This window comes from Camelina sativa, chromosome 18, assembly GCF_030686135.1.
Source record: "Camelina sativa cultivar CO46 ecotype springtype chromosome 18, ASM3068613v1".
NCBI classification, from domain to species: Eukaryota; Viridiplantae; Streptophyta; class Magnoliopsida; order Brassicales; family Brassicaceae; genus Camelina; species Camelina sativa.
The window spans coordinates 20,225,484-20,252,436 of NC_141897.1; the positions used below are offsets into that span (position 1 = coordinate 20,225,484).

The 26,953-nt window shown below is 36.3% G+C and overlaps 3 protein-coding genes across 5 annotated transcripts; all 3 read left to right on the plus strand.

Annotated features, from left to right (window-relative positions):
- Positions 1-11,652: 11,652 nt before the first annotated feature.
- Positions 11,653-15,754, plus strand: LOC104762184 (P-loop NTPase domain-containing protein LPA1 homolog 1-like). 2 transcript variants are annotated; one of them, XM_087499716.1, is made up of 8 exons: positions 11,653-12,036; positions 12,148-12,338; positions 12,940-13,232; positions 13,475-13,556; positions 13,680-14,105; positions 14,190-14,930; positions 15,032-15,145; positions 15,260-15,754. In XM_087499716.1, the coding sequence occupies exons 2-8, from the start codon at positions 12,168-12,170 to the stop codon at positions 15,578-15,580; spliced, it is 2,148 nt and encodes a 715-aa protein (XP_087355842.1). In that variant the 5' UTR covers positions 11,653-12,036; positions 12,148-12,167; the 3' UTR covers positions 15,581-15,754. The 2 variants fall into 2 exon arrangements, with proteins under 2 accessions (XP_087355842.1, XP_087355843.1); XM_087499717.1 differs by having other exon boundaries at positions 11,743-12,036; positions 12,153-12,338.
- A 2,242-nt stretch (positions 15,755-17,996) lies between these two features.
- On the plus strand, positions 17,997-20,858 carry LOC104762185 (high affinity nitrate transporter 2.4-like). Of its 2 annotated transcripts, none has more exons than XM_087497939.1 (4): positions 17,997-18,491; positions 18,746-19,068; positions 19,345-19,460; positions 20,023-20,858. In XM_087497939.1, the coding sequence occupies exons 2-4, from the start codon at positions 19,039-19,041 to the stop codon at positions 20,687-20,689; spliced, it is 813 nt and encodes a 270-aa protein (XP_087354065.1). In that variant the 5' UTR covers positions 17,997-18,491; positions 18,746-19,038; the 3' UTR covers positions 20,690-20,858. The 2 variants fall into 2 exon arrangements, with proteins under 2 accessions (XP_087354065.1, XP_010483730.1); XM_010485428.2 differs by having other exon boundaries at positions 18,034-18,491; positions 18,746-19,087; positions 19,317-19,460; positions 20,023-20,689.
- A 3,482-nt stretch (positions 20,859-24,340) lies between these two features.
- LOC104762187 (high affinity nitrate transporter 2.3-like) lies at positions 24,341-26,610 on the plus strand. The gene is made up of 3 exons (XM_010485430.3): positions 24,341-25,238; positions 25,558-25,673; positions 25,774-26,610. Exons 1-3 carry the CDS (start codon positions 24,408-24,410, stop codon positions 26,444-26,446), a joined length of 1,620 nt encoding a protein of 539 aa, XP_010483732.1. The 5' UTR covers positions 24,341-24,407; the 3' UTR covers positions 26,447-26,610.
- Positions 26,611-26,953: the final 343 nt, after the last annotated feature.

The window sequence follows — 26,953 nt, forward strand, 5'->3', positions numbered from 1 at the left end:
ATAGGAATTTTAATTGGAAACTTTATCCTCAGTCAAAATAAAATTAGGATTCCGTAAAAAAAAAAAAAAAAAAAAAAAAGGAAAAAGGAAAATTTTACCACAACAACGGTCACAAAGAAAGCCCACGAAACAATAAAGCCCACCACGATACATTGAGTGACGTAGTGTAGTTTCCACTTCTAGCAAAATAACCCAAACGACACCGTTTTGAGCATTGTTTTTTATTTTTTAACAATACGGAAACTATTTTAGTGAACAAAGAAAATAAAAATGAAATTATTACTTGAGTTTGTCACTTATAGTAAGAAAAAGGAAATTATTTAATTCAGATTTTGTATTTTTATATATTTATAAGTTAATTTTTAAAAAATATAAAAAAAAATAAGAGTCCGTAAATAAATAAAAAGAAAAACTTTACCACAATAACGGTCACATAAAAGTTAAAAAGCCCACTAAACATTGAGTGACCCAAACGACACCTGTTTTAGTATTGTAGATGCCATGGTTCAAAACATACGGTAATGAGAAAATGATTTATATTCTAAAGCTTTCAATTTCACCTGTGATTATTTGTTTGTAGGTGATGTTCAGAGCCGGCCCAATGCACAGGCTGATGAAGGATGTAATTTTGCCCTTCAAATAATATTATATCTTTTCGGTCCTAAAATTTCTAAAAAAAAAAAAATTAGTGGTAAAGTACTTCCTAAGCAGCTTACAGGTGGCGAATTCAACCCTTTTCAGGGTCAGTTATTGTTAATGTTTGTTGGGCTTGTAGCCTTTATATTTTTTGTGCGACGGCTCTGGTGATGTTTCTTACTCTTCTTGTAATTGATTCATGTTATGATTTTAGCATCTTCTTTATTTATTTATTTTTTTGATAAATGGACAGTTCAATTGTACAAGGATAAGAAGAAAAATGATCAAAAGGAAACTATACTAATTTTACAACTTTAGAATGTTAAATGCTTTTTGTTCAAAAGAATAATTAAGCCGGTTATACTTGGATTTCGTCTTTTCAAATCTCGTTTTTCAAGCTTTTCCTATAGATTAGAATAAGCTTTAATCTTGATGGATATGGATCAAACGACACGAATACACACACACGATATACACAAGAAGTGCATGTCTGTAAAGTCTTATGACTTTCTCAATTAAGGTGGTAATATGAATTATCCGTCCCTTGACTTCAATTAAGGCCATTTAATTCTTCTTCGACCTTTAAATTCAGTTGCTAATACTGACAAACAAAATCCATTACTATTGGCTTTTTACTATTTTATAAAAAAATATACTTTCCAGTTTCCACTTACTTATCGTTAATTAAATAGCATTGCCAAATTTTCTTCCTCTTTACTCTATAAATATAAATCCGATTAGTGCATATCTCAGATTAGCAGAAAGTTTATATTGATAAGTTTGACAACAGACTTGCACATTGCTCAAGAACTTATATTATTATTTCTTTAAAGAGCCTTTTAGGCCCTGGTTAATCACTTTTTGTTTCGTAATGGAAAATTTCAATAACTTGGTATTCCCTGTTGTTCCGAGTCAAATATTTAGTATTGATTAATAATATTCACACCAAACACCACACTTTGGATATACAATAGAAGTTACATTTGGCTGCAGCTTATCTATTTGTTTATTTTCATATTCCCCCTATTCAAGAAGTGAATGCTACCATATCTATCGTTTGTTATTAACTTCGAAAGAGATGCATTTGAACATATATATAACTCCTCACGATCACTGGGAATGACTAATTCTGACACCAAAGCCATCGCCGTCATATCAGACAGATTTGGTCAACATAATTTCAGGGTCAAGCCTCCGATCAATGTGTAATACAATATGGTTTATATAATATAGGCTGGTTGGTTAACTACAAAATACCCACTCACATATAAATATTACAAAGTCGAATATATAATCTTTCAAGATTATGGTACTTTCTTCCTCTATCCTCATAAAGTTGCCTAGATCGATATTTCGACATAGTGACCAAAAGTTTTTTTTTTTGTTTTTGTCGTCAGTGACCAAAAGTTATAAATAGTTAATTGATTGTACTCTCATTTGGCTGCTTACGAATGTATATTATTTTCTTTTTTGTGAAAATATAAATTTATTCATCTTTTCTCAAAATATTTAAGTCAATTAAATTTATTTTAGATAAAATTAGGTTATAGATCTCATAGTTTATTAGAGAATCTTAACTCATAAAAAGAAAAAAAATACTAGTTTTAGGGTACGTAAACTTCTAAAAAGTTCGCGTTCGTGTGAGAGTAAAGTTTTTCTCTCCCAGGCTCGATCTCCGAGAGAGTTAGTAGAAGTATGATACTATCTATTATTCAGATTTCAACCACCAAAAAGTACTAACTACAAGCTATTACCCACCAGTTAAAAGCATGAAGAATTTGAATTCTTATGTAACGGCTGCAACTTCCGGTAGAGATCCCCGACAAACCTCCTAATACTGGCCGCTCCTTGGATTCTTTCGACTCACAGCATCAAAACTCGTAATCTCTAGCTCCTTTGCTTTCTTTATCTAACCCTTGTAACTTTTGGAAACCTTGAAACCTTGCTTTTGAAACCGATTGCTTCTATTCTAAACATTGGTGAGACCTGCTAATCTTGAGAAGTAAACCCTTAATCACTCCTTTACGGCTAAACAAACCAGAAACCCCTGAAAATGAGCAGAAACATACCTTACCGCCTAAAAGGGAAAGGAATAGACCAGGACTTTGCCCCACCACCACGAAAGCGTATCCGAGCCCCAGATCTTGACACTTCAGATCTCATAGTTGCCAATGCCCTCACGCTAATGGGGATACTCACTAACCCGGCTGCTCAACGTCTATGGTCACTTTTCCCCTTCCTTTCTAACCGTTGGAATCTACGAGGAACAACAACAGGAGATGACCTTGGCAAAGGCTGCTTCCAATTTACCTTCAAATATGAGGAAGATATGCAAAAATTTCTTGATAACAAACCATATTTCTTTGATCAATGGATGGTAATTCTACAGAAATGGGTTATATCTGAATCTTTCTCAGCTATGATACCTTTCTGGATAGAACTGCAAGGACTCCCAAAGCATTACTGGCAACCAGCTATGTTACAAACGATGGCAGAGGAACTTGGAGAATTCTTAGATCTGGAGATTACCTCAACATCTGTCAAAGTTAAAGTCCTCATCAACAGCTTGCAACCACTAACAAAAGAAACTGTGGTGGAATTTGCTAATGGAAATGAGGCAGTGGTGTACCTGGAGTACAAGAACCTCAGGAACCACTGTTTACACTGCAACCGACTTACTCATGATAAAAAAGATTGTTCGGGACTGGCCATAGCACCTGAAACGAAGCACAAATCCACATCTCAATCTGAACCAACAGCCTCAAAACCTGCGTCAAGGAGCTATTACACGCTTGAGGACAACTTTACAGCACCAAGAGAAGCTGTGGGAGTAAATGAACCAAGAAGTTTACCTGATCAGGAGTATAACCACAGGAAGAGAAAAGCGATAAACCTGGAGGATAGATCTTACTCCCAAGTGGAGACTAGGTCCAACAACCACCCACACATCTCCCATCGCAGATCCCCTGTAAGAACTCACGACCGGCACACCAGATCATACCAACGAGATAAAAGACAAGGATGGTCTCAGCGAGGATACGATAACTATCCTAGGCGCCAAAATCTGGAGTGGCATGAAAAATCTACCTCCTCTGTGCGAACTAGTCAGGAGGCATCCTTCTCCTCTAGACCTCGACGTCCGCCTCTGGAAAGATCAGTTACTAGCCCCGAACCGAACACACCCCCACCAAGACAAGCAATATCAAGAGAGCAAATACTGAACGACCTCAGGGAAGTTACAGTCCAGTACACGTCCTCAGGGAAGTTAGAAAGAGTTTATTCAGATATGATAGGAGATTAAAGGATAATGAGGAAGTGCGAAACTTGATTCTTGACACATGGGCATCATTACCTGCGGGTACAGTCAACGAACGTATTAGTGTGTGCCGCCATGCAATAATCACCTGGAGCAAAGAACAACATGAAAACAGTCAAAAAGAGATCAATGAATTGCGAGAGAAACTGGAAGAAATCATGAATGCTAGTTCAGATAACCAAGAGGAAATCTCTCTCATCAACAAAAAACTCTTAGCTGCTTATAAACTGGAGGAAGCTTTCTAGCAACAACGGAGCAGACAACTCTGGCTGACTCTGGGAGATAAAAATACAGGGTACTTCCACGCTGCTACAAAAGGAAGAAGAGCAATTATTAATATCTCTGTAACGGAATCAGCAATGGGAGCACCAGTATTCGAGGAGAAGGAAATACTAAAAGCTATCACTGACTATTTCCAGCAAATTTTTACCTCTCAGACAGGAGATAGGAAGAATGTTGTGTTAGAAGCTCTCAAACCTTGCATATCCACGCAAGACAATGAAACACTAACCAGAATGCCAACCACAGAGGAAATTCAAAACGCATGCTTTGCCATTCACCCGTACAAAGCACCAGGTCCTGATGGATTCTCAGCCAGTTTCTTCCAATCAAACTGGAGATCAGTGGGAACAGAAATAGTTTCAGAAATCCAAGCTTTCTTTGTCTCCGGTATACTACCTAAACTCATAAACCACACACATGTTAGACTCATACACAAAATACCAAGTCCACAAAAGGTTTCGGATTACAGGCCAATAGCTTTATGCTCTGTGTATTACAAGATTATCTCAGAAATCTTGACAAAGAGATTACAACCGATCCTACATACTTGTATCTCAGAAAACCAGTCGGCTTTTGTTCCTAACAGAGCAATATCGGACAATGTGCTGATCACCCATGAAACTCTGCAATACCTGACAACATCAAATGCAAAAGTGAGAGTATCCATGGCAGTAAATACTGATATGAGCAAAGCATATGACAGGTTAGAATGGGACTTCATTGAAGCAATACTTAACAGAATGGGTTTTCATAAACATTGGACCCAATGGATCATGCAATGCATTACCACAATATCTTACTCCTATCTGATCAATGGCCAAGCTTTAGGCTCTGTGGTACCAACAAGAGGTATTAGACAGGGAGACCCTCTCTCTCCCTATATCTTCATTCTCTGCAGTGAAGTTCTCTCAGGGTTATGCAATAAAGCACAAGATCAAGGCAGCCTCCCTGGCATCAGAGTGGCAAAAGAGAGCCCACGAGTCAATCACTTACTCTTTGCTGACGATATGATGTTCTTCTGCAGAGCGGATCACAAGAGTTGCTCCAAGCTATAATCGATCCTACAAAAATATGAGGCAACATCAGGTCAAAAGATTAATATTGATAAATCATCTATCACCTTTGCAAAGAACACAACTGTAGAAACTAAAGCAAGAATCAAGATAGAACTAGGTATTACAAAAGAAGGTGGTCAGGGAAAATACATGGGTCTCCCTGAGCTATTTGGACGCAAGAAGAAAGACCTTTTTACTCAAATTGTGGACCGTATCCAGCAAAGAGCAATTAGCTGGTCCTCAAGATTCCTTTCGTCAGTAGGTAAACTGACCCTCCTCAAATCAGTTCTTGCATCAATGCCTACCATGACGTGCTTCAAGTTACCAAACACCCTATGTAAAAGGATTCAATCAGCCCTTACTAGATTTTGGTGGGACTCTAACACGGGCAAGAAGAAGATGTGTTGGATTTCATGGAGAAGAATGACTAGATCCTTCAAACAAGGTGGACTAGGGTTCAGAGACATCAAGACTTTTAATGACTCCCTACTCGCTAAACTCATTTGGCGGATACTTACAAACCAGGAGTGTCTACTGTCCAGGGTGCTGTTGGGAAAGTATTGTAAAGGTACCTCATTATTAGACTGCTCTGTATCAGCCTCTGCATCCCACGGTTGGAGAGAGATCTGCCTGGGGAAAGACCTGTTAAAACGGAAACTGGGTCGTCTAATAGGCAATGGTGAAACTACATCGATCTGGTACAACCCTTGGATCTCATTATCTTCTCCGCTATGTCCTGTAGGACCACCTACTGAAGCCTCAAGTAAACTAAATGCTGCGGATCTACTATTACCAACATCTGGTGAATGGAATGTGCCCTTAATCAGAGAATTGCTACCAGCATATGAGGAGGACATCCTGAAAATCAGACCAAACAAAACAGGAGCAACCGATAAATGGGCCTGGTTACCAACAGCATCAGGCGTCTACACAGCTAAATCTGGCTACTATGAGACCCTGCAATTTAGAGAAAGAGGTGACCTGCCCTTGATTCCACCCCCTGCTACTGACTTCAATTGGACCTCAACAATCTGGGGACTTAAAACTTCTCCCAAACTTAAGATGTTTCTGTGGAAACTCGCACAAGAGGCTTTACCTGTGGGTACTAAACTTGTGCAGAAAGACATCAACCTGAACCCGGAGTGTCCTCACTATGGAGCAGAGGAATCAACGCTGCACCTGTTCTTCCAATGCCCATTTGCGGTTCGCCTGCGGAATCTAGCCCCTCTATCCAACCCCTTTGTGCCAGAGGAAATATTCTCGACAAAAACTGGTTTAACCTTAGTTAACAATATGCTATGCCTTCCTCCCACATGAGTTGTTTTTGGACCGTTGGCACCATGGATCTTATGGTCCCTATGGACAACGCGAAACCGCTTGCTCTTCAATAGAGAACACACCTCAGTAACCGATGTGTTAACCATAGCCATTTTACGAGGGCGAGAATGACAAGAGGCACAATACAGAGTGGTGAAAGAACCTATCAAACCCCGAATTGCCCACCAGAATCCAAACCGTCGAATGGCCACCCATGCTTACTCAGATGGAGCTTGGAGTTTAAACGGAAATGCAGGGTTCGGCTGGGCTTTCAGGGACCAAAACGATAACCCAATTTTGGAAGGAGCATCATCTTCTTCGCAGGTGTCCTCACCGTTGATGGCCGAAGTTCTAGCAACTCTGACAACAGTGAGAGTTGCGATTGAATCGGGTTTCACCAACACTATCTTTGCTTTAGACTCGTTAAATCTTGTTAAAGCTCTCAACTGGGAGATATAATCCAAAGAACTCCATGGGATTCTATATGATATTCTATTACTATTCTCTCAATTTCTCTCTGTTTCTTTCAATTTTGTGCTTAGAAACCTTAATCAACGAGTTGATGCTTTTTGCAAAAAAGGCTTTATGTGTAATAAACCCTAATTAGAAATGAAAGATGGCATGTTTGACCAAAAAAAGGTACGTAAACTTCTAAAAAAATTAGTTTCACTTCTTCTAGGTACACGCGTCCACTTTTTATAAAAAAAAGAACACACTAAAATATATCAAATTAAAATATTAGTCTAACTAAAATGTCTTTTTTTCGTTTAACTCACGAATAATATATGGTTTTGACTTGAGAATGATTACATGATTTATGTGTGTGTTTTATAGTATAAGTAACAAAATTTGTATCAATGACACCTAACATAGAATTTATATTAATTGACTAGACAAAATTTGTATCTTCGTTTGCATATTTAAATACGTTAAAAAATAAAGAAATTGGTAGCTAATGCTTTGGCTGTTTAACAAGATGTGATAGCCTCTTTGGCACTTGGCTGTTCAAACATATAACTTTATTATAAAAATCGGGAAACAAAAACATTTAAATTTCTTTGAAAAGGGGAAGAATTCAACAGAGAAAATGAAACGATGAAGATCAAGTCAATTGGAAATGATGATAAAGTCTGCTTAATTAGCACTAGTCTTTGTGATTTCATCAATACATCTAATAGATATTTAGTAACTCTTATTTATTTTTTTATTTTATTTTTGTCAATAGTAACTCTTATTTGTGTTTGTGTATCTAGCTATATAATATAATAATATATACATATTATATGAAACAAATGTTGACGATTGGTTTGCAAGTTTAGAAAATATCAATACTATTAACTTTTTTGCAAAGATGTTCAAAAAACTTTGCGCCGGATCTTAATGGAAAAAACTCTTCTCATGGAACGATCTAAAAACTAAAAAGTAGTGGAAAAGATATGTGGAATTGTGGATTTCCTTCTTTCCGTTTAAAAAAAAAAGAAAAAGAAATTGTGGATATATAAGCATCATATTATACAAAAAGACCCTACTAAGTCTATTCTCAATCCATGTGTATTACATACATTTCAGGAAAAATAAATTAGTTGGAAACTTTTCCGATATAGATGTGGTACCAAACTCAACTCTAATAAGCAGCTAATGGAACCAGAGGTTAACAGGTTGTGAAATGGTCATCTCTATATTTACTTAAACAATTTGGCATTAGAAATATCTTATATTGTACAGGCAAAAATGGTCAATTTCAATATTAAAATTTATGATGGGCGTAACAATATAGAAGAATATGGTTGGCCATTTGCAACCAAACCAGCAAAAGATCGTAGAAAAGAATTTCAGTTGTGTTATAATATGAACTGCGTTTTTTTTGTCGACATAATATGAACATGCATGCTAACAATTTTTTTCTTTTTTGACATTGTGTATGTATATATTCAAAGTAATTGAAACAACCTAATGCTTTTTAAAGTGCTTTCCAACAAAATACAGCAAAGAGAAAAAAACTATGTGCGAATTAATAATGAATATATATAACATTTTTATGCTCCAACGTGCAAAAAAAAAAATAGACTCCCTTTTGTGAATGTTTAGCGACCTTGTAACTTAGTGGTGGGGTCTCCATAAGCGTGACCAATTGATGTAAGTTAAATGTTCAAAAGAAATTTAAATTTTGTTTCACAATTAATATAGAAGGCCTCTCTCTTTCTGAAACTTTAAAATTTGAACCTACCTACCAGTGCGATACAGATGCTTTTTAACCTAAATCGATCATAATGTTGAACCGACGAATCTTGAAGTGCTTAAGGAAACTTGAGTGAAGAAGAATGGACGTATTAGCTAGCATGAGGATGACGACGAAACACAAATCATTATCACCCCTCCATTTTGAACAAGAAACTTTGATTTGGACATGATTGTCATCACTAGTGAGTGAGTGGCCGACCTTGTCAATGAAACTATTTTAAATGGGATCAGCGGCCAAACGTTATGTCTAAGTTTGTTTCCTACAACGTGTAATTCTTGTATTTACTCGATCAAGCACACATCCATGATTTGTATAGGTTTCTTTTTTAGACTATATGTTCAATAAGTTGGGAAAAAAAGAAATGAAACTCAGGTTACCAAGCAAAAGAATATACAAATAATTGACAGGGTCCATTACTAGTAAACACGTTCATGGATGTAACGTTTGTACTCTGACCCATTCTTGTCCTTTTCTGTCTTTTTATTTCCTTTTTGACACAGTCAGCTCTGTCCTTGTTCTGCCACGATAATTACGATTTTACCACCGTCTTGATTCTCGTCTAATGGGTCCACCTTTAGAATGCGATCAAGAAGGCCCATGAAACTTTTTGGTTGACTTCCCTAAAACACCCTTAGATCTAGGACCTGATACTGATACAACTCGCTGTACACGTAATTTACGTTATTAATGAGGGTGGATTTCGTCTTTTGAGTATGAAAATCATAATTGTCCCAGGAAGACTTAAAAAAGTCAAGACAGTTAAAGATTAAACGAAGGATATATCATGTGCTGGAATAATTCAGTTTTTTTTTTTTTTGTCATCACATGTTATTAATAAACCAAAGTAAAACTTCATGAAATACAAACATAAGCTGGCGGAAGAAGAAAATATTCCCAAAGTATAAAGCTGGCAGAAGAAGTAAATATCTCTAGAGTCTAATGTTCCCAAATAAAGGAAAACAAACACAAAAGGCTAAAAGATACAATGATAGAAGAGGAATTCCCTAACAACTATAAGCCAAAGATCGAATGAAACTGAAAAAATGGATACATATCGAACCAACCAAAGAAACCAGGACTCCAAAGATCCTTTGAAATAATGTATCGAAGATGCCCTCGACCAACCATCAACACACAAATCCTCTTCTTGAGAAGCCAAACTGCCTAATTGGAACCGTAACAGAACTCCTAAAAATGTGCTTTATAACCCTGCAAGAAGAACTACTTCAAGTTCCACACACTTTCTTCCAGGTACGAGGATGTCGAACTCAAGGCGACAGATAACCACCTAGATAGAAGCCACACCAAAGGACTAGATCTCGATCAGATCTAAATTGCAGAGTTGAAGAGCGGGAAATCCAAACTGGGTAACACCAATCTTGAAAGATCAAGAATGGTAGAAGATCGAACTATAATAAACCAAAGTGAATCAGAGAATCTTCAAAGAAGTAGCAGGTCTAAACATCTCCACTATCAAACAAACAATCAAAATAACATTGTAAAGGGGAAATCCGACAAACTATCCAAAACAGCCAGGAGATTACGAAAGCTAATCTTCTAAAACCGGAGAGACCTTGCCTGCTCAAACTCTCCAACCGTGGTATACTTATTGACAAACATCACTGAAATTGTCACAACCTATACTTAAAATTGAACCGATCTTACCTAGACAAACAATGAGACGAAACGAAACTAAAGCGGAAGAGAAACAAGAGGTCGGAGCGAGTGCTAGAGAAGCCAGCGCAGTCCGACCTCAGATCTAAATTTTTTTTTCTTGATTGAATAATTCAATTAAATTCGTTTTCTTTTTCAATGTTATTTTTATATTAATATACAGTATATAAATGATATTCTTATTTTTTTTGTAAATATGAATTTTGTAGAGTACCAAATTTTTCATTTTAACGATGATAAAAAAAAAACAATAGAAAATAAAATTTGGTTAGGGAAATCATAAAGACAAACACAACTTCACATTACTAAATTTTAAACTGAAAAGTGTATTTGTGGGTCGTCTTTATTATCAGTCCTGAATTTAATCACATAATTTGTGGGTCATAATATGTCAAATGTGAGTGTCAATGTGTTTTCATCTTTTTAAGGAAAATCTTGGATTTGTAGACTCGAGTCAAAATATCTCACGAAACCTACCATTTTTAATGCATGCAATTTAATGTTTAGCCAAAAAAAAATGTTGTTCAGCAAGTTCGTATTCGTCGTTCGACTCCGTTCATTTCTAAAAAATTATAAAGAGTAAATTTCTCAAACAGATTATTATTCAATTTTTATTTGAACACACATAAGTTTTGAGTTGAGTTATTCTTCTACAGTTTACACGAACTGAGATCACAGATTTTAAAATTCAATAGTAACAACTAAAAAAAGAAAAACAATTTAAGACATATAGTAGTAGTACTTTTTCTTCTAAGAATAAGATCCTAATAAAATGTTGACAAAAGACCGGATCAAATGGGGTCGGCGAAATACTTGGTTATATTTTAACAAGCAAAGAAAAAACACTTGGTTATAGAAAATTAATAGTTCCTTCTAACCGAAATCGTAACGATATAAACAGAAGCAAAAAAAAAAAAAATCTTAGTATCTTTTATCTAAAAAACCACTAAAATTATAAATCCTAGGATTTTACCCTTACAGTTTGATTCAATATTGTAATTAATTTTAAAGTTAGCCACACTTTAATTTTTATTATATTAACCAGATGTAATCTAATAAAATAAAATCTTATTAAAGAAAATATATATCGATTATACATCAAAAGGTTTTGGGGTATAAATTGAATAAAAAAAACAAAGTTAGGTGTAACTTTTTTAAGGAAAAGAAAAATACAGGTTGAATAATACAAAATACACAAATAAACAAGACATTTTTCTTTTAAAGTTTTCGTCTATAATGGAAACGAGAGAGAGAGAGAGAGAGAGGGGAAGGTGGCTTTAAAGAGAGAGACTCGTGTAGGCTTAACTGAAGCGATGCGTGGAACAAAGCTGACACAAAATGGCCACAACAACAACCAAAAACACATCTTCGTCTTCTTCGTCTTCTTCTTCTTCTTCTTCTTCTTCTTATAACAACAACAATACATATATATACATTCTTAATCTCTTCTGATTCTAAAATAAAAACCCTAATTTTTTGACACGCTTTCTCTAATTACTCCTTCCCATAAACAGGTACACGCTTCTTCTTTTTTCTGCATTCCCAAATTTGTCTCCTGCCTGCATGTTATATTACCATAAATATCTAATTCGAGATTCGTTTTAATGTTTTTTTTGTATATAAAGTATAGTATAGAGATCAAAATATGGCGGAGATGACGAAGGTGATGTATATAGTGGTGGTCGACGGTACGGATACGGAGACGGCGGTGGAAGAAGAAGGAAGCGGGACTTGGAAAGATTCGTTTAGGTATACGCGTCCTGTTTTACAGAGTACTCTTCAGCTCATGGGTTGCAAAGCCCGTCACGCCTTCAAGGTCCTTCATCTCTGACCATCCCCAAATTTCACACCTTTTTTTTTTTTTTTGAGATAATTTGTTTCACACATCGCTTTCACTAGATTACGATTCTTCATCATTAAGAATTTTTTTTTTGTCGTTTAGTAGTTTGGGATTATTATTTTTGGATTAACGAACTGGCTTATTTCTGGAACAGTGGTGATGTGTCTGAATTTGATGAATAGGACTAAGCACGTTTGTCTTTGATTTCGTGTTTTTTTTTTTTGGCATTACTGTCTCGACCGACATGGTCTATTCTCAAGTCTTGTTAATTTGAGTGTGAATGATTCTCAATTAATTATTGTCAGGGATACACTAAGCATGATTTTTAATCCGTGTGTTACTTTTGATAATTTGGATTTATTTTCCCCCCTGGCTTTTTCTGATCATGAGCTTGCTTGAAACCTTGTAAAGGTAATGATTTAGTTTGAAACAAAAGACAAAAGTTTCATTATTTGTGGTGGTCCTAATTTATGGCTGTTCTTTTGTTGCAAAACCTTTGGCAAGTTTTTTTTTTTTTTTTTTTTTAAGATTCTGATGTTCTGTTTTTTTTTTTTATGTGTGTGTTGTGTGTGTGCAGATCAGTCGAAGGGTGTTTGAGTTAATAAGAAGTGAGGGATCTTTGATCCTTTCACCCTCTCATGGGAAAGGCTCTGTTTTTGACAAGACAAGTGATGATGCTGCTACTTCACCAGTTAACAGTTTGGCTACTGATGATGTTGATAAGAGTAAAAGTAAGCCTTTTGAGATGTATAAAAGGCGAACTACCGTTGTTGTTTCGCGGGAGATATTCGTTAACGTTGTCTGTGATGCTCTGGCTGAATATAAGTATGTGGGTCATGACCAAAGGGCTGACTTGATTCTGGCTTGCAGGTAAATTTTCTTATCTTTAGGAACATATCTGTTGTTATGTACCGTATGTTGCTTCTCTAAGAAACATTTGATAGGAACTGTAGTCAGTCAGATCTTTTTCTACTGAATTGTCATTAGAAGTTATGTGAGCTTAATCTTAAACCTTTGCCTATATATATATGTGTTCAGTTTCATCCTTCTTAGCTACCTCATATTTTCTATCTTGTAACCGCACCTCATTTGATCTTTTTCATTTTCTACAGAATCAGAGAGAGGAAAGAATCTGTGACTGTTCTGCTGTGCGGCACCAGTGGCTGTGGCAAATCCACACTCTCTGCACTTCTGGTATTATATTCATCACTTTCATTTAATAAGCGTTACAATGCCTAGATCTGAGGTTATTAGCTTAGGTACTGTTTCACTTGTTTTTTCACAGGCATTACAATGTTTGATTTTTTTCTTTCTTAGGGAAGTAGGCTGGGGATTACAACGGTAGTCTCAACCGACTCAATCCGTCACATGATGAGGAGTTTTGTTGATGAAAAGCAAAATCCTTTGCTGTGGGCTTCAACTTACCATGCTGGAGAGTACCTTGACCCTGTGGCAGTTGCTGAGTCAAAAGCCAAAAAAAGAAGGGCCAAAAAATTGGACAACATTGAGGACGAAAAAGTGAATGCCTCTGAAGGTGTAAAGGCTAATAATAATACTCAACATACTGATTTTGTATCAAAATCAACCACCCCGGTTTTGTTAAGTCCCAAGCAAATGGCTGTAGAAGGATTTAAGGCTCAAAGTGAAATTGTTATTGACAATCTTGATAGGCTCATTACCGCATGGGAAGAAAGGAAAGAGTCTGTTGTTGTTGAAGGTGTCCATTTAAGCCTTAACTTTGTGGTAATCCCCACTCTGTTCTCTTTTAAAACATTTCGTTTTGTAAGTTGGAAGTTGTAATAATTCTAACTTCTTCCTTACTTGCAGATGGGACTGATGAAAAAGCATCCTTCGATAGTTCCATTCATGGTTTACATCGCAAACGAGGAGAAACACTTGGAAAGATTTGCAGTTAGAGCCAAGTACATGATGCTTGACCCAGAGAAGAACAAGTATGTGAAATATATACGTAACATTAGAACAATACAGGACTACCTCTGTAAACGAGCTGACAAGCATCTCGTTCCCAAGATAAACAATACCAATGTCGACAAGAGTGTGGCTGCGATCCACGCAACAGTGTTTAGTTGCCTGCGTAGACGAGAAGCAGGAGAGCAGCTCTATGATGCTACAACAAATACTGTCTCAGTGATTGACGATGAGTATAGGAACCAGTGTACAGCCAATTCATTGAGTTCCAAAGGCATGTTTCAGCTGATCCAAAGAAAAGGATCTTCTAGGCATCTAATGGCTCTTCTCAACACTGATGGCACTTTCGCAAGAACTTGGCCGGTTAGTGATAAGGTTGATGAGAGCGGAAAGCCAATCTTTTGTAATGAGATGATGGAGGAAAATGGAATGGAGCACCCGGTCTATGGATACCTACAGAAAGCTGAACCGGTGAATCTTCAGTTTGGTCTGTTTGGGATCAGTGCTTGGCCTAGTGGTGGAGCGACGAGTCGAGCGGGGAGTGTAGATGACTCTAGAGCTGACGTAGCTGAAACCAGTAGTCGGTATTACTCTTCTTGCTGCAGCTCGCCTAGGATGTCTGAAGGAACTTCTAAGGAGGTACTACTCTAAAACCATGTTCTCAGTTCTCTTATGTCTTCATTCCTATGTGGAAGGTTGTTTGATGATTCTGTATCTTCTTCTCTGTTAATGTCGTTCAGCTTAAGGAGGATCAGTCTGTGAATGGGAGCGATGAAGAAATCGAGGATGATCCTCCCGAACCAGATACAGATTTTAGCGATGACGATAACGATAACAAGCGAGACCATGAAGAGGTAATTAAACTCTCCATAATGATCTTCTTACTCCTTTTATGTATTCAGTATGCAAGAAAGTGGTGACCATGCCCCTCGGTTGATTTAATGAGTCTTGCTGTGTAATCTATGCAGATGGGATCAGTTGATGAGCAGTCGACAAAATCAGATGAGGAGTACGATGATCTTGCAATGGAAGACAAAAGCTACTGGACAGATGAAGAGGAAGAGTCACGAGATACGGTTGCGATAATGTCTGAAAATAACCACAAGCAGGCAACAAAAGACGACAAGTACATACAAAACTTAGACCTTTTCCTGCGGACTGCGAACCAGCAGCTGGTCGAAAGACTCTGGTCGGGTAAAGAAAAGATGAGGAAACGTTCTCTAAGCATCTCGGCCCTTGGAAAACATGGGTCGGGTTTGGGTGATCCGATTCTCATGGGTGCCCCATGAGATCCTTTGCTTTGCTTTGCTTTGCTTGTAAATTCCTTAGTTTCTTATTTCTCTGGTTTAGTCTTTAGTTTTAAGTCTTATTATGTGTGACCAGACAAGTACTGTGTGCGACTGTGTGTGTATAAGGCTTTAGATTCTTGACTTGCACAAATAACTAAAGCTCCTTCGAAATTATTTGACAGTTATAAAATTCAGTAGATAGAATGGTAGTTACTAGTTAGTGCGAGTTATCTATTAAATGTTGAGCAATAGACTAAATCAAAGAATGATCGAAGAGCAGTGACCACAATGTTCTATGGCTTTGATACTTTATTTGTGGAAGATGCTTTCACAACTTACATTAAGTTACATATATATTGACAATTATTTGGAAAAAAAAAAAAAACGTAATTGATTTTTATAGAAAAAAGGTGTAACTTGAGATGAACTATAAAATATACTCTATAATGGAATCCAGAGAATCTGGCTTGGAATCGTTGGACTTGGACCACTTTAATCTCGGACACGTACGTATGCGCTTCACATTTTCTCATAGTATATAAAACTATTTCAATTTGTGTGCGCCTGTAAATCTGCTGGCATTCTAACTTAGCATGCTGTATCTGCAGTGAAAATAAGATTCCTAATTTAGTGTTTTGCTTATTCTTCTTTTCTTCAGAAATTACTTTTCCTAATCCGGTTTAATTATATGTTTGTATTTTATCTATAAGTGATCTTCATTTGAAAAAAAAAACTCAGCATACGAAATACGAAATAATTTATGGAAATATCATTTATTTTTAGTAAAAATTACTTTTCACGAAAACCCAAAGCACAAAACTGCGAACTGTAGGGGAAAAAAAAGTTATCGGTCAAAAAACATGGAATCCATTATGAATTGACCTAATGGTATCTCTTTCTATGGGGAGATCAATCTTTTGAATAGTTAAGAATAATTTATATTGGTTGGTGTTAAATTTGGACATGTAAAGTTTTATTTTGTTACAAATTAAAGATCAAACTATGGCACTGTTGCACGTTTCCTAAGGAAAAAAGTTAATATTTGTAAAGACTGAAAGTACAACTGTTATTCTGCTGTTACAATCTTCCTAAGCATGTAGTTCGGGATATTTGATTACATCATCACGACTATAGTTTTTTATAAGTTAGAATCTCTATATTTTAAGTTTTTTCCTATGACACTAGTATATTAACAATTTTAAATTTTAACCCCAAAAACAAAAATATTATCAAATGGATCTTTGAATCCATGCAAGACGTAGTAGTCACATATATAGAGAGTTAGAGACGAAGGACCCACCGGAGTCGTTCACATGTATGATATATGATGTAATGTATCACACCGATACCTCCTTGGATGGATTATTGCATCCCATCATGTGGAAAAAAATCTCACTACAAATTTTTTTAGTAGACCAAATTTTAGACTAATCTCCGAAATGTTTTGTAATTGCTAAACTGTTTATAATTGCAACAAAAGAAAAAACTAATGTCGAGAATCATAGATGGTGAGATTCGAGTTCTAGCCTTTATCGAAAAGAAAAGCTTAATCCATTACAATTTTGCTTATCTCCCTTTTTTAAACCACAAATTTCAAGGAAAATCACTTATAAAATTTCGTGGGATAAATTAAAACTCCATAAAGCTATCGTTACAAACTTATCATCATTCATATATTAAATAATTTATGCTACTATGAAACTAAAAATGAATTGTTTTTCTGTAATACTATGAATTTATTGCTTCTGCTTCTCTAAAGAAAATCTTTAGAAAGAAAAGGAATCCTATAGAAAACAACACTATACCATTTTGTGACATATTGTATACCACTGATATTAATTTGCTGTGTTATACATGAAGAGATATCGTTGTATATTATACGAGAAAAGAAATCGTTGTAATTCTTTTTCGAACTCATATTTCATGGTATAGAATTTAATTAAAAATAAAGTGCTTTACACATATAACACTATCATCGTCATTTGATAAATTTATATATTGTGTTTATATTATTAAAAAAAAAGTAGTAATAATAACAGAACCGAAACTCGAAAATAGTTTGTCTTCTTTAAAGAAAATTTCCTAAAGATATGGTCAGTTTAGTAATATCATTTTGATAAATACTTAATTGGAATCTAAGTGAACGTTTGGGACGTTTGATGAGGCTAAATTCTCGTGTATGCATGCTCGCGGCGAAAGTGAATATTCCATACTATTAATATATAGACGCAACTTGTATAATTGTAATCAGCCTTGCATAAACAACTTCGAATCATTAATTACGTTAAGAACTATACTATTATAGTATCATTTACGTAAAACGAATCCCACTTATAGCCTTTTCGAATCTCCATCGGCTCTTACCAAGTCAACTTCTTTATCTCTATATAAACCATTCTTCTCCTTCTTGTTCCCTAAACACAAGACCACTAGCCAAAAAAATCAAATACAAAATGGCCGATGGTTTCGGTGAACCGGGAAGCTCAATGCACGGAGTTACCGGTCGAGAGCAAAGCTATGCGTTCTTCGTCGAGTCTCCGGCGGTTCCTTCCGACACATCAGCAAAATTCTCTCTTCCCGTGGACACCGAACACAAAGCCAAAGTCTTCAAACTCTTATCCTTTGAGGCTCCACATATGAGAACGTTCCATCTTGCTTGGATCTCATTCTTTACTTGCTTCATTTCCACTTTTGCTGCTGCCCCTCTTGTCCCCATCATTCGAGATAACCTTAATCTTACCAGACAAGATGTTGGGAATGCCGGTGTTGCTTCGGTCTCTGGCAGTATCTTCTCTAGGCTTGTTATGGGAGCCGTTTGCGATCTCCTTGGGCCACGTTATGGCTGTGCTTTCCTCGTCATGCTCTCTGCTCCGACCGTCTTCTCCATGTCTTTCGTTGCTGATGCCGGCGGGTAAGCTTACTTAGCTTGTGAATTGCAAAATTGCGCAAAAAGCTTAACATTAACTTCACTTAGTTTGAGACGGTCCTATATATATGCATGTGTACTCCATGTAATATGCGGTTAGTAAACCGATTAATCTAAGATAATTTTCCTAAAACATCAATGGATCCAATCTCAAAATTAATTGATAATAAGTAAAGTGATTATATATATATTGGATTATTTTCGATGTTAAATTCTAACAATATTTTGGCCATATATAGGTACATAACGGTGAGGTTCATGATCGGATTCTGCCTCGCCACCTTTGTGTCATGTCAGTACTGGATGAGCACAATGTTCAACGGTCAGATCATAGGTCTGGTGAACGGGACAGCGGCCGGATGGGGGAACATGGGGGGTGGAGTCACGCAGCTACTCATGCCGATGGTCTATGAGATCATTCGACGCATGGGGTCTACGTCTTTCACCGCGTGGAGGATGGCTTTTTTTGTCCCCGGGTGGATGCACATCATCATGGGGGTCTTGGTCTTGACTTTAGGACAAGACCTCCCTGATGGTAACAGAAGCACACTCGAGAAGAAAGGTGCTGTTACTAAAGACAAGTTCTTGGATCCTTTGATTTTTAATATTTTATATACATAGGGTCTGCAGATCGTTGTCTGAATTATATACTTTTCATGTTTTATATGAATGGTTGTTTTCATATAGAAAAAGCGAGTTAGTTATACCTTAAGTGAGTGTAATATTTTTACCCTTTCATAGAGTATTTTCTCTTCTTTACTTTTTCTTGGTTAAAGATCTTTTTTTTGTGTGTGTAATTAAGGCTCATAGTTTTCTGGTCGACAATTTTAATTACCAGGTTTTATGGTATGCGATCACGAACTATAGGACATGGGTTTTCGTGCTGTTATATGGATACTCCATGGGAGTAGAGCTCACAACCGATAATGTCATCGCTGAGTACTTTTTCGACAGGTAAAATTGTTATAACTCGCATTATATTTATTAAATACTTAGTCTATGAAGTATCAACAATAATTATAAAAACAAAAAAAACAATAATTATAAGGGTTTGACTGCTATTAGCTGAGTAGTGTGTATATCATGCCAGGTTTAACTGCTTTTAGTATTAGCAGAGTAGTGTGTGTATCATGCAAGGTTTGACTGATTTTAGTATTAGCAGAGTAGTGTATCATGCCATAGTTTACGAGTTTTTTTTTCCTTACAATTAGAATCAAATTGACTTGAATGTCGATGCACCATACTAATTATAATAGACAGTAACACTCAAACTATAATACTAGTTGGTTGTTGATACCTTGCATGATCAAATGGGTTGTTAAAGCATTATCATATGATCTTTTTAAACAAAACATAATATTTTCTAAGAAATTACAATTATTCTATACTAAACATGATTTCTTAAAGTCTTTTTTCGCAAATCCAATACTGCCATTTTTATTTGTTACCACTTAGACCCTAACAATATAACCAACGTGGATAACAAAGACTCAATACATGCTGACTATTTTTGCAGGTTCCATCTCAAGCTTCACACTGCCGGTATAATCGCGGCAAGCTTTGGTATGGCTAACTTCTTTGCCCGTCCTATTGGCGGTTGGGCCTCAGACGTTTCTGCTAGACACTTCGGCATGAGAGGCCGTCTTTGGACCCTATGGATCATCCAAACCTTAGGTGGTTGTTTCTGCGTATGGCTAGGCCGAGCCACGACGCTCCCAACCGCGGTTTTCTCCATGATCCTCTTCTCTCTCGGGGCTCAAGCCGCTTGTGGAGCCACCTTCGCCATCATACCTTTCATCTCACGCCGCTCCTTAGGCATCATCTCTGGTCTTACTGGAGCCGGTGGAAACTTCGGTTCCGGTTTGACCCAGCTTGTGTTCTTCTCGACCTCAACGTTCACTACGGAACAAGGGCTGACGTGGATGGGGGTGATGATTATGGCGTGTACATTACCCGTCACATTAGTGCATTTCCCGCAATGGGGAAGCATGTTTATGGCTTCCACGGAAGATGCAGTGAAGTCTACGGAGGAGTATTATTATTTAAAAGAGTGGACGGAGACGGAGAAGCAAAAGGGTATGCATGAAGGGAGCTTGAAGTTCGCCGTCAACAGTAGATCGGAGCGTGGCAGGCGCGTGGGGTTTGAACCATCTCCTCCTAGTTGTACGCCGGAACACGTTTGAGAGTTAATTTATGTGTTTAAATGTGTTGTATCAGATTATGATATTGCTCCAAATGTGTAATAGTACTTTACGGAATTTACATGTTTAGTTTCTATAATAGGGATATTCTTCTCTTCATATTGTGTATTGTGACGTTTTTTCAAATTTAGTATTTATTTTCAGTGTCCATAAATTTGGTTGAGCTACAGCAATCAACTCAACATAATCAGTATTCGAAATATCACATCGTGCCAAATTAGATCGCTTCTCTAGCTCATGTGGCATTTTGTTAATAAAAGCTACAATATGCATATGATCCGACAAAAAAAAAGAAAAAAAAAAAAAACCCCCCACAATATGCATGCATTCGTTTGTAGGGTCTGATAATATGGACTTTTCGGGAAGTCCATTCAGCATTTCGGCCCAATTATAACCCATATTGATGTAAGTTGTGTACTTGATTTTTAAAATAGGATGATTTCATAACTCATTAAGTCATAGGTAAACTCATACTAGTATGAAAATTTATGGTAGTCATGTAAAATTTTGTCGTGCCAATTAAATGAATGTTCAGCAAAATCAACTTTTGGCTTTAACCGACAAAGTTATATGTCTATTATAGATTGTTAACAACTTTAGTTTTTGCTAGCAAACGACAACCAACTTATTTCATTATACATTTTTTTATAGACGGAAAGCATGACTGTTATCGAATTTTACAGTACTCGACCACATATAAATTTTCATGCCATAAATCGACAAGCGATAGATTTGAATTTGATGAACAATGTAAAATAGCCATTTGTGACGAATGTCTAAACACTTACTATTTCATAAAGTTATATTTTTGCTATTTTCAAAGTTATATTTACTACTGATATTCTTAGCGACAATTTATTATCTACCGAAAATTTTCATTATGGCAACCAAAAGCAACCATTCATATCAATAATAAAAAAAAAAGGCAACCATCACTAATTGTTGTTTTGTTGTGAAATATGAAGATCTTATTAACATGAAGCTGGGTAATAGAGTTATTATTTTCATATTTTGTATGTCTTTTCTGATGGTTCTTTCTGATGGTTCTTATTAGGACCCTAGTGTTAATGAGGGAATGGTGATGATTTTGTTGAGGGAGTTTTGTAAAAACACAAAACATTATGGAATTAATGGTGTTTACATGTTGCGCATACAAGGATATCACCTTTTTACGTATCATATCTTTGCTTACCTCTCATATATATAATGATATGTGGTCTATATAGTCCTTATCAGATATACACTTTACAAATATTCTTATATTCTAATTATATATCTCTGGCGTTTTTTTACTACTATACTTACAATCGATCATCGATAACAAGATATGTAACTGACGTGTATCATATTCAATGGTTTGAATGATGAGGAAGATTACAGTCAGAGAGGACACCGTACATCCTCCGCATCATAAGGACATAATTAACCTAATGCGGTGATCTGTGTACGGCTTTTAAAATAGTAATTTAACAGATAAGTCAATTAAGTTATCATTAATGTATTTAAGCAAGTGAATAATTATCACCTATCAGAAAAATTTATATGAGCACGATAAGCATCAACCACTTTTTTGGTGTACAATCCCATGTTCATCGTTACGTGAAAAATGCCGTCATTGGAGCGACTATTTATTTATAGTATTAATTAAGTACTTATTAACTAAAACTTTCAGAAACTTTTACAAAAATGAGCCCCGGTTTATTCACGCCGAATGAAAGTAAATTTCTTTTTAACCCACAACTTTTGACTCTAATCTATTCACACCGTTTACTTTTGAATTAAGCCACTTGGAGTCTATACTAGTGATGTTCACTCCAAAAGCCCGTATCTACGCATATCCAAATCAATTGAAAAATCCGAATCTTAAAACTTATCTGAATCTTTCAATTTGTCTAATTCGTTTTCTTTTCTTCTTCTATATGTAACCTGGACCGAACGATAAAAGGAAATATTTTTAACAGTTTTTCTTAATTAGATCAATAGAGGCATAAAGCTTCAATATCTTTGTAACGAAAGGCTTACCAAGTTAACTTAGTTAAGAATTCTTTAAATTGTATGTTTTGTCTTTTTGAGTTCTTTTTTACATATGCATGAAACTGAAGTCTACCAAGTTGAGCCACAATAACTTAAATAAACGTAAGAAGTCAATGAGCCACATTACTCTCATGTAATGAAAGATTGTTTTTGAGACCTTTTTTTTTTGTTTGACCTTCCCACAATATTTGAATATTCTTAACCTATAACCATTGGACTTTTTTGCCTTCCCTACATGTGAGAACAATGTATATAACTAAAAAAACTCTATATATATTAAAGATTTCGATCACCTTGTTAATAAAATGTGGTTAATTCTACAAAACTATAAGACTTTAACTACTGTTTAGTGTTTACAACTATACTTGCCAAAACAAAATGTGACAAGTGTAAAACGATAAAAACAAACTGTAGGACAATTCTACCGAAACTTTGTTAATGAACCGTGGAAAACACAGGATATCTCTACTTTACTATCGATACAATAGTGCTTCGAAGCATTAAATAGATTTAACGAAATGATAGAAAGCATATATATCAAAGAAGATTTAAGAAAGTCAACTTATCATTTCGTTTCATAGTGAGGATATGCGAATATCATAGGCGGAAAGTATATAATATAACCTATACACTATACAATATGATATACGCATACACATAAATTCCAAAAACGTTAGAGCATTTTTTGTAGGAAGTTATTTCAAGATAATTATTTAATAAATTTGGTGAGTCGACCACATGGAATGTTCAAGAGACATAGTATTAAAAATTAGTTAAAGACGTTTTGACACTTTTTGCCTTCATTGATACGTACGGCCTCCTAGTCCTAAGCTCTTTAAGCCATCGCCAATGCCAACTGTCAACGTTCGCCATTTTAGAGAAATTGCACAATAAACCTGCCAGGCTGCCAATAGCCCAAATAGATTTACACATATTTTTCTAGATTTCTTGTTAATTATCTATCTAGAAAAAAATTTACGCAAAATGAAACGTTTTCTTCTGCATTTTACTCAAATTTGTAATGACGATAGGTTATAAGAATTGGTACTAAATAGAAAAATTTGTGAAACAGAAGTTGATAAATACCTTAATATCTTACACTTTTTGCCTTGATACCTTGCGAATGTTGCTTGGACTTTTTCTAAGATAATACTAAGTTACTAACACTTGATAAAACCTCACGACTCCTAAAAAATAGTATATTTTAAAAATCAAAACCTTTCAATCAAGAACCCAAAAAATTGATTCATAGATCAACGTTTCAGGTTTACTTATTGCATCGCTTATCTGTCAGACAAAACTCATAATACAAATGTGGTATACGTATGAAACGTATACTATAATATGTTTAGTTCTCAAACATTAATAATTCTTTTCAGCCATTAGTAATCAAAATAGTCATATCTAATACTAAATACTGTCATCATTTGATAAAATAGAATTTGCACAAATTGCTAGAGTCCTTATTTATTTTGTTCTTATATTATTTAAATTTCATTATTGGATATACCTAACCCTACATACAGGCCACCATTCGTTATTGGTATCCCCTCTGGCTCTATATATACTTTGCATATCTCAATTCTCCAACTTACACCAAAACACAACAAAGAGCACTAAGCCTTCTCTCTTACACAAGGGTTTTTCATCTCACTCTCACCTTAAAATGGCGCCCAACCATTCTAATGAAGAAGACTCCATTGGAACCTCCTTGCATGGAGTTACAGGAAGAGAACAAGTCTTCTCTTTCTCTGTCGATCCTTCATCTCAAACCGTCCAATCAGACGATCCAACGGCTAAATTCGCCCTTCCGGTTGATTCCGAACATCGAGCAAAAGTGTTCAACCCACTCTCATTTGCAAAACCTCACATGAGAGCTTTTCACTTAGGATGGCTCTCATTCTTCACTTGCTTCATCTCAACCTTCGCCGCTGCACCATTAGTCCCCATCATCCGTGATAACCTTGACCTCACCAAAACTGACATTGGGAATGCCGGAGTTGCATCCGTCTCTGGCGCCATTTTCTCAAGGCTAGCCATGGGAGCGGTTTGTGATCTCCTCGGTGCGCGATACGGGACTGCCTTCTCCCTAATGCTAACGGCCCCAAGCGTCTTCTCAATGTCGTTTGTTGGTGGCCCCAGCGGATACTTAGGCGTTCGGTTCATGATCGGATTCTGCCTCGCCACGTTCGTATCGTGCCAGTACTGGACCAGCGTCATGTTCAACGGTAAGATCATAGGACTAGTAAACGGTTGCGCAGGCGGGTGGGGAGATATGGGCGGTGGAGTGACTCAACTCCTTATGCCAATGGTCTTCCAAGTCATCAAACTTGCCGGAGCTACTCCGTTCATGGCGTGGCGCATAGCTTTCTTCGTTCCCGGATTACTTCAAATTGTTATGGGCATTCTCGTCCTCAATCTCGGCCAAGATTTACCTGACGGTAACTTAAGTACCCTTCAAAAGAGAGGTCAAGTCTCTAAAGACAAATTCTCCAAGGTAAATTATCTATATATACTTCGCCTCATGTATAATTGTTTAGTAGATCCAAATCAAGATTCAAGAAACAACTGTATATGGTCTCATTAAAAGAATCATGCAAACATTAAACATAGTTATGAATTAATTATAGTCGTAGCAAACTTTGCGAGTATCATTTTCAAAATTAGCATTTGATACAAATTAATCAGGAAAAATCATTGATATTGCGATTAAGTTGCCTAAAGCAAATGACAATAGCTAATACCAACATTATGTAATTATGCAGAATTTTATTCTGTTTCTTTAATTTACTTAATAAATATTTATCTTTTTATAGGTTTTCTGGTTTGCTGTGAGGAACTACAGAACATGGATTTTATTCGTTCTATATGGATTTTCAATGGGAATTGAAGTAACGATCAACAACGTTATCTCCGGATATTTCTACGACAGGTTAGATCTCTTCTTCGTTAAACCCAAACTGAAATGATGATCTAACTTACTTCTAGCACAAGGTACTAACCATTGTTTACTTGTTTTCTACGTATGTCAGGTTTAACCTTAAGCTTCAAACAGCTGGTATTGTAGCAGCCAGCTTTGGAATGGCTAACTTTATAGCCCGCCCCTTCGGTGGTTACGCCTCCGATGTGGCAGCTAGGATTTTTGGCATGAGAGGCCGGTTGTGGATCTTATGGATCTTTCAAACCGTAGGAGCTCTTTTCTGTATCTGGCTAGGTCGAGCTTGTTCACTTCCCATAGCAATCTTAGCAATGATGCTCTTCTCAGTCGGTACACAAGCAGCTTGTGGGGCTCTCTTTGGGGTTGCACCTTTTGTATCACGCCGCTCTCTAGGGCTCATATCGGGACTAACCGGTGCGGGAGGAAACTTCGGATCTGGTTTGACTCAACTTCTTTTCTTCTCATCTTCGAGGTTTAGTACAGCGGAAGGACTCTCGTTGATGGGCGCTATGGCAGTTTTGTGCACGCTCCCGGTTGCGTTTATACATTTTCCGCAATGGGGAAGCATGTTTTTAAGACCGTCAAGCGATGGAGAAAGATCAAAGGAAGAACATTATTACAGTTCAGAATGGACAGAGAACGAGAAACAACAAGGATTGCACGAAGGAAGCATCAAATTTGCTGAAAATAGTCGGTCAGAGAGAGGCCGGAAAGTAGCCTTGTCTGACATTTCAACCCCGGAAACCGGAACTCCAACTCATGTTTGAAACGTTACGCTCATCTAATCCGTTTTAGTAGTTTCATGTCATATATGAGAGATGTATGTACCGAGTAAGATCTTTTCTTTGATAGGTTAGGTTCGATGAGCTTGGTACTCTTTGAGTATAAATTATTGTAATGTCGTGTCATTGAAATGCAAAATGTTCAGCAATTTTTTCTTCCCGCAACTATAACCTTTTCTTTAATCAAAGTATATGTCATGCGACCAGAAAGAAAGAAAAAAAAAGTATCTCTGCTGAAGATGCTAGAAACGCTAAGAGTCCACATGAAGAAAACTTTATGAACAAAGACCACGGAAGAAGCAATTGAACGAGTAATTTTCACATCACAGAAACAGATCTCATGGAAAGAATCAGAGCAGAGTATGAGAAACTAAATAAATTAACTACAAAAACATCTTGGACTTTGGAATTCAGAAGATTGAGTGTAACCCTGTAAAAGAGGTTACCTCCACAAAGATTACATGTAACAATGATCGTCCAAGTCAATTTTTT